The sequence below is a fragment of the Lutra lutra genome, chromosome 3 (genome assembly GCF_902655055.1).
Source record: "Lutra lutra chromosome 3, mLutLut1.2, whole genome shotgun sequence".
NCBI classification, from domain to species: domain Eukaryota; kingdom Metazoa; phylum Chordata; class Mammalia; order Carnivora; family Mustelidae; genus Lutra; species Lutra lutra.
The window spans coordinates 138,200,269-138,215,221 of NC_062280.1; the positions used below are offsets into that span (position 1 = coordinate 138,200,269).

At 45.7% G+C, this 14,953-nt stretch overlaps 1 protein-coding gene across 7 annotated transcripts; it reads right to left on the reverse strand.

Moving 5' to 3' along the window:
* Nucleotides 1-7,680: 7,680 nt before the first annotated feature.
* Nucleotides 7,681-14,478, reverse strand: CCDC70 (coiled-coil domain containing 70). Of its 7 annotated transcripts, none has more exons than XM_047722242.1 (3): nucleotides 14,383-14,400; nucleotides 11,243-11,315; nucleotides 7,681-8,573 (listed from the first exon to the last, which is right to left on the reverse strand). In XM_047722242.1, exons 2-3 carry the CDS (start codon nucleotides 11,247-11,249, stop codon nucleotides 7,828-7,830), a joined length of 753 nt encoding a protein of 250 aa, XP_047578198.1. In that variant the 5' UTR covers nucleotides 11,250-11,315; nucleotides 14,383-14,400; the 3' UTR covers nucleotides 7,681-7,827. The 7 variants fall into 7 exon arrangements, with proteins under 7 accessions (XP_047578198.1, XP_047578196.1, XP_047578197.1 ...); XM_047722240.1 differs by lacking the exon at nucleotides 14,383-14,400 and adding an exon at nucleotides 14,260-14,376; XM_047722241.1 differs by lacking the exon at nucleotides 14,383-14,400 and adding an exon at nucleotides 14,116-14,238.
* Nucleotides 14,479-14,953: the final 475 nt, after the last annotated feature.

Consider the following 14,953-nt stretch of genomic DNA (forward strand, 5'->3'; position numbering starts at 1 on the left):
AGGCACTGAGAATAAAGCCTAAGCAAGACAGTTACTCTCTGTCTTGTTCTGGTACTTAGTCAGTCACAAAGAACCAAAACCCACTCGAGCTTGTTTATCAGACAAGGTATTTATTGAAGGATATTAGGGTGCTCACAGGCTTTCCCTGCAACATCACAGAATTGAGGTTGGTGACTGCAGAGCTAGGACCATTGCCCAGAATACAGTTCTAGAGGGACAGTTTGACTGAGGATGGAACTCGGGGGTGGAAATTGTTTCTCTCAGACTGTTGACTTCACTGCTCCATGGTCCTCTGTTGTGCTACTGTGGAGAACTCTGCAGCCATTTTGATTTCCGGTCTTGTGTGTGTTACTGTCCCTCTCCCACCACTCTTTCCCTCTCCCTCCGGGCTTTCAGTATAATGTCTTTGTCCTCAGTTTTCTGAAATCTTGTATCCTGGATGGAGCTATTTTCATCCACAGTTCTGGGCACTCACGGCCTCTTCAATCTGCAAACTTGTGTTCTGGGACATAGTCTTGAATTATTTCTTGGATAATTTCTTCTTCTACACTCTTTTTGGGTCTCATTATTTGGAGGATGGTGGTCCTGGATGAGGCATTTATGTATGTATGCATGTATTTATAACTTCCCCTGACCTATTTTCTTGTCTTTCTGCTCATCTTTCTCAGAGAATTCTTCAGTTCTATCTTCCAACACACTTCGTGAACTTTTTATTCCTGCCATGTCCTATTGCCAGTAACTCCTTTTTGAATTTCCGAGAGTTTCTAGTATTTTATTTACCCTTGTTTCAGGGACTCAGTATCTTCTCTTATTTCGCTAAAGATATTAATGATGATTTATCTTTCCCCTCATATTCTCTATTTCCTCCAAGTTGCAGTTATGTGCTAATTTTAGCCTAGGTCATATTAGAGGCTTTCCTAAATCGCTCGCTGATCCTTGGGCATCTGTTCATATTTAAGGAAGGGCCAATACAGAGCTGACTGGGAGCTCTGTGTGCACAGGTGAACCCCGGCACCACACTTTAAGGCCTGCTCTTCTGGAATGGTCAACTTTCCCTGAGAAAGCTCTTCCAGTCTTGTGCCAAGAAGGTACAAGCTTGGCTGCCAGCATTCTGGGAGCAGAATTCTTCTTCAGGGAAAGAAAAGATGTGTGTGTGTGTGTGTGTGTGTGTGTTATTAACCCATTGCTGCATTAACAGATTACTCTAAGACCTCTTGACTTAGAAAAACTATCTCACACAATTCTGTGGAATTCAAAGACAGTTTAAGTGAGTGGTTCTAGCTCAGCTCTCTCATGAAAGTCAGTGAGTTACGGGTCTACAGTCTTCTACCGGGATCTGGAGGTTCTGCTTCCAAAGTGGTTCACTCACATTCCTAGCAAGAGATGCTAGTTGTTGGCAGCAGGCCTCATTTTTCTCCCCATGTGTCCTCATGACATGGCAGCTGCTCTCCCCTGTATTGAGTGATTGAAGGGAGAGTAAGGTAGAAGCCATAGTCTCAGAAGTCATCCTTTGTCATTGTTCACACACCCTACTGTGTATAAATCTGTTCTATTCCATGTGGGAAGGGACTACCTCAGGGCACGCATAGGGGAAGAATCTTTGGCGCCATCTTGGACATTGGCTACCACTAGGGTGGGATGGGGGGTCTCAATGGGGGGGTCTCAATACTTTTTATGTACATTTTTGCTTTTTAGCCAATTTTAGCAAGAAATCATCATCTTTAGCTACACTCAATGTCTCCAACACAAGGACTCGGAGTTTGTTCCTCTCCAAAGAATTAATTTCCAGTCCCCTATAAAATGGAGAAGCAGCAGCCTCCTGGATGCACTGACTGGGGGAGAAGATCTAGGAGTTTGCTGCTTCTTTTTCTTTTTTTAAAAAGAGTTATTCATTTATTTTAGAGAGAGAGTGAGAGCGCTCATGCATAGGGAGGAGGGGCAGAGGGGGAAGAAAAAAGAGTTTCAAGCAGACTCTGCACTGAGCCCAACCCTGGGCTGGGGGATCCATCTCAAGACTTCAAGACTCTGAGATCAGGACCTGAGCTGGACACTTAACCAACTGTGCTACCCAGCCACCCCTAGGAGTTTGCTTCTTAAAAAGACTTTCATCCAGTCTTCCTGTCATTAGCTCCCCCTTTACCTATGCTTCAGGAAGTATCTGGTCTGCTAATGCCCGAGTTTTTTGGGAAGGAGGGGGATCTGTGGTATTAATTGGGTTGGTTCTTGGCTTTTCCCACTGCCAGTTTAAAATTCAGCTTTGCTTCTTCTAAGTCAGCTCTACTCATCCATCTGCTTTTCTGCTTTCAAAATTTGGTTATCCTTCTTTCTCTTATTCTCTTTGTTCGCATGGATTTATATCTTTCCAATAATCTCTTTACCATTCTTAATTGGGATTTAGGGAAGGGGTAGAAGTAGTAGCTGGTGCATTTTTTTTTTTTTTTTTTTTGTAATCTTTAACTGCCAATGCCTCCTCTTTTCATCCTTGTTTCTTGTGGGTTTTGTCTTTTGGAACATTTTTCTTATTATTTTCTCTTCTACCTCTCATAAAGCTCCTGAAATGAATCTTAAGAACATATTTTGAAAGCCAAAACTGAATAAAGATTCTTCCTATATACATTTTTGTCTTTTCTAGGGAATGGATGACTCTGGTTAAATAGGAAGAAAGTCCCACACAAAAAATAAAGTATTATACACTCCAAAATATTATCCAACCACAGAAGCATCCTCCTCCTAGTCAGAGGTCATCAGTAAAAAAGTATCAGGTAAAAGAAGGTAACTGAAGCCATCAAATCATCTTCTTGACCCAAGCTTGTTGAGTGTTCTCACACTGAGCCCACCACACTCCCTCATCAAATCTCATTGCTGAGGCTCCACTAGGACATACAGAGTGCAGTCCTATGTAAAGAAGTAATTTGTAAACTGAGGATTGCCAGGGGGAGGAGGGTAGAGAGAGGGTGGTGGGGTTATGGACATTGGGGAGGGTATGTGCTATGGTGAGTGCTGTGAAGTATGTAAGCCTGGCGATTCACAGACCTGTACCCCTGGGGCAAATAATACATTATATGTTAATAAAAATAATTAATAAAAAAATAAATTTAAAAAAGAAGTAATTTGTATTGATTGGTCATGAAAATTCACAACCTCTTAGCTAAGCATGTCCTAGTTGAGAAACTTGTGGTTCTCAGTGGAGCAGAACTACCTCTGTGGAATGTGTAGAAATGGCAGGGTAATTTTTGCTTGTCTTCAAAGACTGGGTAGCAACACAGGCATTTGTGAGGCCAGAGATGCTAAATCATTAAAATTTTAGAAAATACTTCACAATGAAGAATTTTCCAATCCCAAATGCCAAAGACCCTCTCTTTAAGAAACACTGCAGAGGAAGATACCCTCAGTGGAGCTTTAAATTATAATTGCAGTAACAAATCCAGAAAGTACTAGAGCTTGATAAGTGATTAACTTGGTTCTATAGAACCAAACATATACAGAAGTAAACAAAAAAGTTTCCAATATCCATTTACATAACTCTTAAACTTTTACCCACCTTGAAAGTGCTAAAGGGTCAAGAGGAGGAAATGTGGGAAGAAATTGGGAAGATTTCTTTATAAAGAAGCTGTGCTATTAGTCCTTTCCCTTGCAACACTTGCCAACAGGGACTTCTTCAGTTAGTGAGGTCACTGCTTCTGCAGCTGAGGAAACAGAGGCTCGACCTGGTCCCTCAAGCTCTTAGCCATGAGTGATAGAACTGGAAATAGAATCAGGATATTTGAGTTCTATCCCAGTGCCTTTTTTTTTTTAACCTATATGCACAAGTGTTTCCTAGAATTTAGTTTGCATAAAAATCATCTGGAAAACACGTTTTAAAATACAGGTTTTAAGGCCTGGCCCCCAGAAACTGAGATCCAGTCTAGGGTGGTGCCCAGGAATCGTAGTTTGGCAATCAATCCCAGGTGAGTCTGATGTGTGTGGTTCACAGCCTTTACAACTCCCATTTACAGATCACATTTCCCTAAGGAATTTAGGGAAAATGCTGCCCTTCTGGAGCACCTGGGTGACTTAGCCAACTAAGCCACCCACTCATGATTTCCGCTCAGGTCGCAATCTCAGCTCAGGTCATAGGTTGGAGCTCCTTGTTGGGGGGGGTCCATGCTCAGTGGGGAGTCTGCATAAGATTCTTTCTCTCACTCTGTCCCTCCCCCTGCTCAATAAATAAGTAAGTAAATAAATAAATAATTTTACTGGGTGCCTGGGAGGCTCAGTCAGTTAAGCCTCTGCCTTTGTTTCAGGTCATGTTCTCAGGTCCTGGAATCGAGCCCCACATGGGGCTCCCTGCTTGGTGGGGAGCCTGCTTCTCCCTCTCTCTCTGTTGCTCTCCCTGCTTGTGCTTTCTCACACTCTCTCTCAAGTAAGTAAATAAAATCTTTTTAAAAATAAAATAAATAAATCTTTTAAAAATATGCTATCCTTCCCCTTCTGGCAGGTTCAGGTAGGAGCATCAGGCGGGTTCAGGCTTTGGAGGGAGTGAATTCCATGGCAAGGTAATAGTTACGGTAATAGATGCTGTTTCTGGCACTCCTGGATCTTTCAGTGTCTGCATTATGGTTCTGGAATAAAGATGATTTTAAATCTGGGGCCCAGCAGAGGAGCAGGTCCCCGAGAGGGCACAGATGACATGTTTCCTGCCACAAGATCAAAGAAAGGGAGCCAAGCTCCTCCTTAGATGTCTGCCTGTGACTCCAGCCACAGAACAGCCAGGCAATCCCTCAGGAGCTCAGTGATGCTGTCACCGGTGCTGCCTCCAAGAGGAAACCAGCTTCGGCAGCCGCTCTGTGAACAAGTCTACGTATGTTTGTGATAACACTAGTAATCATAACACAGAGGCTAGAAGCTGCTTTCACGGACATGCTGCATCCTTTCTTATATCTGTGAACCCCTACGAGGGTCTAATGACTCTCCATTAGTAGCTTACACCACTTACCTATGTTTTCTTTTGTCTAAATCTTGGTTTGGTTTCCTATCTTTAGAGAGCCAGTTCTCTGTTTAAAATGCTAAAGTGGGATGTACTCTTGGGGTCCTCTCAGAGAGGCAGCCCCATGCACCCTCCTCCTTCCTGGTATTTGTCAAATTTTACAAATAATTACGTCGTGATTTGATGATTGCCTTCACCCCAGACTGCAAGCTTCAGATGGGTGGGAATCAGCGTGTTCCCAGGTAGAGCCCAGTGTGCACAAGGCACAGTGGTGGTTGGATGAATGAGCGGGCGGAGAAGTCGCTGACCAGTGCACGACTTATGGAACAAAGGGGTGCTGGCGGCATAACTTGTTGTTGAGTGGTAAATGAGGAGAAAGTTTGAGATCACCCAAGAGTTGAGCAGGCTTGGAGAACTTGCTCTACATATCAGATGAAGAGGTCCTGCCATCTCGTGCATCCCAGACTATACTCTTCATCTCCCCTCACCCCAAAAATCTCCCCATCCTGCTCTTCCTTGGCCTCTTCTCAGTGACCGGCATAGCCACCTCCCCTCGGGTCCCCGTCAGGAGTCTACGCATCATCCTTGATGCTGGCCTCTCCCACGTTGACGAAATCCAACTCATCCCCAGCTGTGGGACTCTGTTGGCCTCCCAGTAGCCCCCTTAGCTCTGAGTTCCCCACCTTTGCTAATTCCTACTGGCCTGTTAGGCTTCACCCAGTCATCACCTCCCCCTTTCTAGATTCCTCCATTCACCAACCCCCCCCCCAATGCCAGACTCGGTTAAAAGACATCAAAGGAGCACTCCTTGGATCTGTCTCTCACTGTTCTTATCAGCTTGGGAGGCACTGGCCTCTTTACCTGCCTGTCTCCCCATCTAGACCTAAGAGAATAGAGCCCAGAATGGTGGAGGAAAGATGGAATCATAGAGAGAAACACCTGTCCTCTCTGGGCCGCTCCTCCAGTCCTTCCATTGGCAGTTGACTCCAAATGGTTTCTATGGGATACTGTTAAAGCAGGCGGGGGGCGGTGGGGGCTTTCCATCCCTGCACCTCAGTTTCTTCTCCACCAGATTTATGTTTCTTTGGTCCTAAGATAAACAATTCTCTTTGCTATTATTTGGAAAAGAATCACTGGGCATCCCTGACTCCGCGGCTCTTGCTGCATTGGGGTTCCCACCCTCCTGCACATCCGCTAGAAAGGTCTTCTTGAGTTGGGCTGTCCAGTTGTCTCCCCCTGAAAACTGATTCTCCATACCACCATCTTGTTCCCACAGCTTGCTGAAGTTTGCCCAGGGGTCCATCGGGGGCTGAGGAGGCAAGGAAGGGTGTGAGAGAAAGGAGGAAGCTGCTCCCACAGCCCTGGCCCTGACTCCTGACAGTCAGAGGTCTTGCCCGAAACCTCAACATTCCCACAGTGATACAGAGCCACAGAGGCCTGGATGCTCCTGGAATGAGCCCATTCTTCTATTAGGAGAGTTTGCTCAGCACACTTAGGGGCACCCTGTCCTCTCCTCTCCCAGTATCTCAACTGCCACCCCACACCACAGTGTAATTCCACAGTGCTATAAGGCTCACCCAAGCCCTGATGCCATTATTGGCATCTAAAGCCACTCTAAAGCCACATTCCACGACCTAGGGCTGTCATTAGAAAAGGAACGGGGCCAAGAGGCAGACCCTTCCATTTGCTACTTGACTGCCCTTATGTAGTCACTTTGCTTTCTGAGGTGTCTGTTTCCACATCTGTGCAATGGGTTGATGTACTTTTCCTGTCAACCCACAGAGTTATGGTGACGGCTACATGAGTTGGTGAGTGTGTAAGTGCTTGTCAAGTAGGAAGGGAGGCACAAAGGCAAGGTAAGTAGATGTGTTAATAACAATGAGGGTCAGGTCTCAGAAAGGGGAGAGCGAATGTTTCTTACTGGACATTTCTTACTGTCCACTCTCCAGTCCTTTCCGTACCAATGCCCATATAGACCATCTAGACCCAGAAGAGAAGTTGGGTGTTTAAGTTGCTGACCACATTAGTGTACATTCATTTAATTTTTATGGGCCCAGGACATTTTAATTTTAAAAGAATGGAGAGAGAGAAACTTAAAGAAATTGATAATTCAGTGACACCTGTGTGAACGGGAACACACTGTGGCAGGGAGACTGTCCTACACGGTCCACGTGACTTCATCATCCGGGAAGGGCTGTGCTTTGGTGGGCGGTGCTTTAGAGCCTCGGCCTTATGCCACGACCCTTTCTCCCGCCACCGAGAAGGGGGCAGTTGAGAAGTTTGGGGCAACAGTAAGAGCAATAGGACCATTAGGTGATCCCCCCCGCTTGTATTCTAAATGGGTCACAGGGGAGCAAGAAGCACAGGTGAGTTGTTTGAGCACACTGTGGCCTTCTCTGAAAAGCCGTGAGCACACTCCAGGTCTCTGAGACTGTTCAGAGTGGAAAAGAAATGATTGTCCCACAGCGTGACAGTAGTGTGGGTGGCTCAGCTGCTCTCTGTCCCTGTCTCTCTCTAGCTGGAGTTGTCTGAGCCTCTCTTCTCCCCTATTCTGACTTTCAAAGAGAGCCACAGGGTCTCTGTTCATGGACACTCACACATGCGGGGCTCAGGGGGAAGCGCGCAGAACGGAGCTGTGTGCAGACAGCCGTACAGCCTGGCGGGTGGGAATATGGCCTCGGAGAAAAAATGAAGCTGGCCCTATTGAAGAAGTTGTTTTTCCAAACCTCTCCCCAGGACTTTATTAGATCTTTTGAAGCAAAGAGAACAACAAGCACATCTTTTCTCCCACACATGGGGTCATCCTGGACTTGAATCCCAATCCAGCAAAGCCTGGACCCTGTGGCCCTTGTTTCTGGGGCTCAAGCTCTGCCTCGGGAGAAGGCTGGTGGTTGTGGCCCTCCATCGATGTTATAGTGCCTGTCTTCAGGTATCTGCTCCTCAGCAATATGGCCACCACCTTCTACCCAGAATGCTTTCTCCTCCTCCCAGAGGGCATTCTCTTCCTCCCAGAGGGACTTTTTATCCTCCCACAGGGTCTTCTCCTCCTCAAGAAGAGCTCTTTCCTCTACCCACAGGGCTTTCTCTTCCTCCCACAGGGCCTTGTCCTCCTGAAGAAGGTTCCGGTCTCTTTCCCATAAGACATTGTCCTCTTTCCAAAAGGCCTTATCCTCCTTCCAAAAGGTACGGTACTTTTTCCAAAAGGTTTTCTCTTCTTCTCGGAAAGATCTTTCAATTTCCCAGAAGGTTTTTTCCTCTTTCCAGAAGGTTTTCTCCTCTTCCCAGAAAGGTCGCTCTTCTTCCCAAAAACCTAAGATCTGACCCCGGAAAGCACGGATCTTGCCTCGGAAATTCCACATCTCTTCCCTGAAGTCTTCTATTTTCTCGCGAAAAATTTTCATCTCTTCCCGAAAAGCTTTTTCCTCCTGCAGTTTATAGATTAGTTTCTTCTGGCGAATGTTGGGTGAGGAGCCCACCATTGACTGGAAGCAAGCAAGCCCCATCCATTTGCTCACCTTGAAGGGAAACATCTTAGTCAGCCAGAATGGTGCGGTGGCCATGATGGAGGACAGGGCCATTGGCCAGGTCCAGGTCAGCTGGTCAAACCCTGTGGGGGCACCACAAAAACATGTTCATGAGTATCACATGCTAGAGAACAAGCCCTTGGGTCTGTATTTTCTGTATTACCCGTTTCTCTTTTTGTCCTATCAGCTGTGTTTGTGAGAGCCAAGATTTGGTAGACAAACATGCTGGTGGGTCATGGCTTTGGGCTGAAGAGGCGGTTAGTATATTCAAGCTCAAGGCTGCTAAAATCATAGAGTCTCAGCCAACAAGGAAGAGGTTCTCAACAAGGGCACCAGAACACACGAGTATGTTGTGCTCACTTAAGGGGTATGTCACGGGATTTTTTGCTTTTAAATAATAAAGTACTGCAACCCCCAGATGACTTACTTTTCTTAAACCAACCAGAATTCATTTATTTTTTTAAGATTTTATTTATTTGTCAGAGAGAGAGAGAGAGAGAAAAAGCACAAGCAGGCAGACTGACAAGCAGAGGCAGAGAGAGAAGCAGGCTCCCCACAGAGCAAGGAGCCTGATGCGGGACTTGATCTCAGGATCCCAGGATCATGACCTGAGCTGAAGGCAGTGGCTTAACCGACTGAGCCATCCAGGTGTCCACCAGAATTCATTTAAAATTGTGTCATTCTCACTTGGGGATTGCTCATAACCTTCTCGTGGCCACGCTCACGACAGGGTGCCACATATGTGAATATCCTGTCACAGGTCACCTGGAAAACAGAGCGTGAGACCCACTGACCTAGAGGGGACCGTTTTAGTAGAAAAGTCTTTTGGGGGACCAGAGGCTTAAAACAATAAGTTGAGAGACAATGCCACATGTTGGAAGAATATGGAAAAGAAGAGCTCTCACAACGGAGTAACATTGCACTGTAGGGAAGACATTTTATGACCCAGCAGCTCTACTTCCAGATATGTACCTGGAGGAAACTTATGAATTGTGACCAGGATACACATATAAGAATGTCTGAGGAGCTTTCTTCAGGGAAGCTCAACACTGCAAACAATCCAATGACCATCACAATAGAATGGAATTTAAAAATGGTAGTATGTTCACGCACTGGAGAGCATAGCTATTCAACAATGTGGGTGAATCTTATAAACATAAATGTTGAAAGAAAGAATCAGGATCAAAGGATTTCAAAAAATTAAGTTCCCAAAGAGGCAAAACTAAACTCTGTTGTTTATGGACATATACATAGGCGATAACACAAAAAGGCACAGCAAGGAAGTGAGTCCCATAATTCAAGATAGTGGTTACTTGTAGGGGTGAGGGTAGGGTGGGAGGTGTGATACCAAGTGTGGTGACTAGATGAGGATGTGAGGGGCGCTGAGGGGGGCTTCTGAGGGGCTTGCAGTCTTCTGTTTCTTGACTTGGGTGATGGTTGTGTGTGTGTTCATTAGAAAAATGTGCTAAGCTCTATGTTTATACTCTATGTACTCCAGTTAGTGTATTGTATTTCACGATAAAATATAAGCTAGGGCAAAAGGAAGGAAGGAAGGGAAAGAAAGAAGAAAGAAAAGAAAGGAAGAGATAAGAACAGAACAGGGAGAGGGAGAGGAAAACATTGCCATATATCTAAGGTATCAGGTTATCAGAACTTTCAGAACTCTCCACCAACGTTCCAGTAACTGCAAAGGTGGGTCAAGGGATGACAGAAAGGGTTAGACATTGGAGGATGGGTAGAAGCAGAGAAGACAAGGAGGGCGTGCCCCCCAGTGAGGCCATTGATTTCCATTTTGAGCTTTCTGGAAGCAGCTGCCAGGGTCGGCCTCACTCAGTGGGCCTGGCTGAGCACCACGCAATGGAGAATTTCTGGTCTTTCTCCTTTTTCCATTTTCTGACTTGGGAGGAGAGAGTGGAAGGAGAAGGAAGGACACAGCTGGGGTATGTGTGTGGGTGCATGTTTAAGAGAGACGGTGGCTCCACTGTGGGCAGCTGGTGGCGCCATATCCACCCAGCCACACAAGCAGAAACCTGGAGCTCACCCCGACTCCTTCCTCTTCCTCACCAGACTTTGAATCCATCACCAACCCTCCCGGTTAACATTTCTTGAAACCACGGCCCCTGCTTCATCTCCTTGACCACACCTGGTTCAGGCCAGGACACCTCCTACCATCTCCTGTTGCTCTGGGATTGATCTTACCCTTCCATCTGCCCCAGGGGTGTTTCTAAAACACGTCGCATCATGTCTGCTCACAAAGCTCTGAAGACCCCCCAGCCCAATCCAACACCCTGATAAGATGCCCACTGTCTCCAAAGCTAAGTTTCAGGAATAATAGACTATATCCGGTTCTCTGGACAATACCCGCTGTTTCTTGCCTCCAAGCCAAGGAACCTGCTGCATCCCCCATATTCTCCCATTGTGGGCTTGAATTCTTATCTGTACCGTCCCCTCTGAAAGCTAGTTGGACCCTCCAGGGAGCCTGGGTGGCAGCTGGTTACACATCCATCCGACTCTTGGTTTCAGCTCAGGTCATGATCTCAGGGTCGTGAGATCCAGCCCCGCATCAGGCTCTGTGCTCAGCAGGGAGTTTGCTTGAGATTCTCCCTCTCCCTCTACCCCTCCCCACCGTGTTCTCCCTTTCTCCCTCTCAGATAAATAAATCTTTAAAAAAAAAAAGAAAAAAAGCTACCTCCAGCTGAAGTCAATCACCACCTCTTCCGTCGTACTACGTCTACCCAGTCCCCTGATTTACTTGTCATATTTGGTTGAAATCAGGTGTGGGTGTACCTTGTTGCCATCCCTGTAACCCAGTATCTCATATGAAGCTGTGGATATAAGAGGTAATTGATAAAAATGTTGGTTGACTTGAACTGAATTTCATTGAATTTTGGAATTTTGATTTTCTATATTGTATTTTGGTTATTTGTCTTATTTATGTTACTGTCGGTATCTCGAGGTGGGAAAAAGTGCCTCCTTCTTCAAGTGCCTACATTTACCGCTTTCCTTTACGAGAACACAAAGCAGGCCCTCAACAAGTGTTTGTTGAACTGGTTTAGGAAACTCTGTGGGCAAAGCCTCCGGGTCAGCTGGAGTCCAGGACCACAGGCAACGGCAATCAGCTTTCTAATTACAATGTCAGGAACAACAGCGACTACACGCACATTCATTCAGCCCTTTGATGCTGGGCACTTGACCAGCATTATCGGTTTAATCCTATTAACCATACTGTGAGATGGGTGCCTTGATTAACCTCATTACATAACTGAAGCTTGAGCAAGTTAAAAACCCATTCAAACAATTAAGTAGGTGAGTCAAGATTCTGTTAGTAACTGCTAGGAGTGCATTACTCAGTCAAACAATACTGTTTGTAAACACCATCGGGCCCATATTTTCACTAGGAAGACGTGTGTGTGTGTGTGTGTGTGTGTGTGTGTGTGTGTGTGAGAGAGAGAGAGAGAGAGAGAGAGGGTGACAGCATTTGTATCAAGCCTTTGACTTACTGATAACAATGATAACATTTAGCAACTTGGTCACTAATTTCAAATGAACCTCTTTTCTCCTCACACAATCCTACTGCTGGAGGAAACTATGCCAACTCCCACCCTAAAAAGCAAATCAAAGAAGATGGAAAGTTACCATTGAAGAAAATAACTATATTTTTCAATAAACAATGAAACAACACTCACAAAAGTCTACTTTCTTACGTGGAACCTGTCTGTTCCCAATTTGCAACAAAACAAAACCAACCAACCAACCAACCAACCAACCAACAAAAAAATCATTTTGGGGCAGGCTTCTGACTTTCTTCTGAAATGTTTCCTGGACCTATCCCAACACCAAAAATAACCACCTTCCAAAATTACACTAAAGCTTTATTTCTTACTCCTTGGGTAATGTTTGCACTAACTAGAGCCCTCACGGAATCAGATTAATAAATTCCCTTCTCCTTTTGGCCAGAGATACCAACAGTTGCCTAAGTCTGCATTTCTCTTGTCCAGTTTCTTCCAAGCTCAGCTCTGGCTCTTTCCGTGCCCGCACGCGTTTGCTGCTCTAACACTGGTTGTTGCTCGTGGTGGGCTTTCCTCTCAGGGCTGTGCTCCACAAACAGTGTGGGCATTCATGAGGAGAGAGCCCCTCAAAGCTGGGTGGAGAAGTCAGTTCCGGGGGGCTGGCTCAGTCCATGCAGTCACTTGAGAAAAAATCTACAAATCACAGGTCTGTGAGCACTAAGTGCTTTTCCTCCCGAGTCTGACTGCCTGCTTGGCAACAGCAGGAGAAATCTGCTTATGTCAATTCCTGACAAGAAATAAATGTATTATAAGTCAAGTATTCAAGGACTGCCCCTTGTTGCCAGAGGATCTGGGTTCCTACGTGTGGAGAAACAGAGGCCCACGGGCTGAAGCTTCTTCAGCTTCCAGCACCGTCTTGGCATCCACACCCAGGTTAACGCTCTCCTCTGGGCTCCTGGCCAAAGTTGGGCCCTCCCCGCCCCCATCTCCTCACAACCCAGTAGGAACATTATTTCCTCAGCAATCCCTCATTCCTGGGCCTTCCCCATCTCTCTCTCTCTTTCTTTCTCTGTCTCTCTCTCTGCTCATTCTGGCCTCTGGGCACACAAACACACTTTAGTCCCTCTCATCTTCAAACGACCACCCAACTGCCCAACCATAGAATCCACTAACTCCCTGTGCCCATTTGCTAGCCTTCTCCTCCTTGAAGTGTCTTCTCAAAGAGCAGCTGCCTATCACTATCCACCACTTCTGAATTGCATGTATGACTCATCCGCCGGCAATCTGTCTTTTGCCTCCTTCTGCCACTGAAATTATATTTGTTAAAATCATGAGTGACTTGCTAGTTGCTTAGTCCTTTGTCCTCACTGACCTCTGGGTAGCATTTGACATTAGTCCTTTTTGAAGCTCCTTCCCCTTGGCTCCTATAACACGAGGCCATCCTGCTCTGGTCCCACCTCCTAGACCGCTCTTTCCACATCTCTTCGTGGCCTCCTTTTCCCAATGGAATGTGCTTTATCCTCAGAAGGCAGTACCCACACCTCATGGAGCTCTTACAGAGGATGAATTGGGTATGTTAAGTAACTAGTACAGTACCTGGCCCATAGAAAGGGCTCAATAAAAAGAAAGCCATTTTTTGCTGTATCTCTCAGCCACCTTCCCTGATGCCTAGGCTCTAGCCTCAAACATGCCAAGGTTTCTTCAGTTCCCCACCATGCTGTTCTCTCTCCCTGGATAGCCTTTGCCTAACCCCACTTCCCTTCGCCCAGCTAACTCTTCAGGACTCGGTCAAGTCCTCTAACAGCCTCTCCAGACACCCCTGTCTCCACCAAGTTAAGACTGAGCAGATGCCCCTCTTGTCCCACTAGGAACACTCCGTCTCACATCTCTGTGACTGGTATCCAGTAAAACGACAGGTACATAATACATGTTAAGTAAATTGCAACTGAACGAAGGGAAGTCTCTGGGTTAGAATGTTAGGGGAAAATCCATTTGCAAGTTTTTCTCATGACAACTTAAATTATCTTTGAAGAAGAGATAAATTAAGCGTGATATCAAATACATAGAAGTGTATGTAGATATAAAGCAAAAGATAAAACTGTAAAGGTGTACCTACAGAGATATAAAAACATGAATCAAAGAAACACGCCTCATCTTCAGTATAGTACTTCAGGACAAGAACGTAGTTTTAAGGAAAACATTATGTAGAACTCTATGCTTCAAGCCACTACTATCCAATCTAAAGCCAACAGTTACTTACTACTTAGCTGTTTCCCAAGTGGGCAAGTACCATAGCCCTCAGAGGGCAAGCAACCATTGTTACATCACAGACCCCCTAATGCTGTTTGCAGTGACCCCTCTGCCCCTCTTAGTCCTGACTCACAGGGTAGGGAGGGCCAAGATGGGTAGGAGACTTTAAGGAGTAGAGAGAGAAAAACTTGCCCATCTTCCATCTTTGACTTCACCAATAGGGTGGCTGTTGATGACTCACAAATGATTGTTACCTCACATTCTACCTGGATGGTGTCCAGGAGCAGGCTTCTGGAAAACCACGTTGCGGTTGTGGGTTATTAGGTGATGAATCCTTTCTCTTGCTGCTCTCAAGATGCTGTCTTTGGCTTTTGACAGTTTGACTGTGATGTGCCGGCTCATGCATCTCTTTGAGATTATACTACCTGTGATTTGTTGAGCTTCTTGGAGATGCAGATTTGATGCAGTTTTTCCTCAAATTTGAGAAGTTTTTGGCCATGATCTCTTCAAATATTCTTTTCTTCCGCTTTCTTTATTCTTCTTTTAGGATTCCTTTTATATGTAAGTTAGTAGCTTGAGGGTATCCTACAGGTCTCTGGGGCTCTGTCCATTTTCTTCATTCTTTTTTCCAAATTTCTATTGCTTAGATGGGATAATCTCAATTGATCTGTCTGTGCTCATGTAGGGAGTTTACAATTCTGCCT

What these genes read in the sequence shown, in the direction of transcription:
- CCDC70 (XM_047722238.1), bottom strand. Translation starts at nt 14,452, where the DNA reads ATGGAAGATGGGCAAGTTTTTCTCTCTCTACTCCTTAAAGTCTCCTAC. An exon ending in ATCTTGGCCCTCCCTACCCT is followed by an intron (nt 8,574 to 14,382) that starts GTGAGTCAGGAC and finishes GTGCCCCCACAG; the next exon opens with GGTTTGACCAGCTGACCTGG.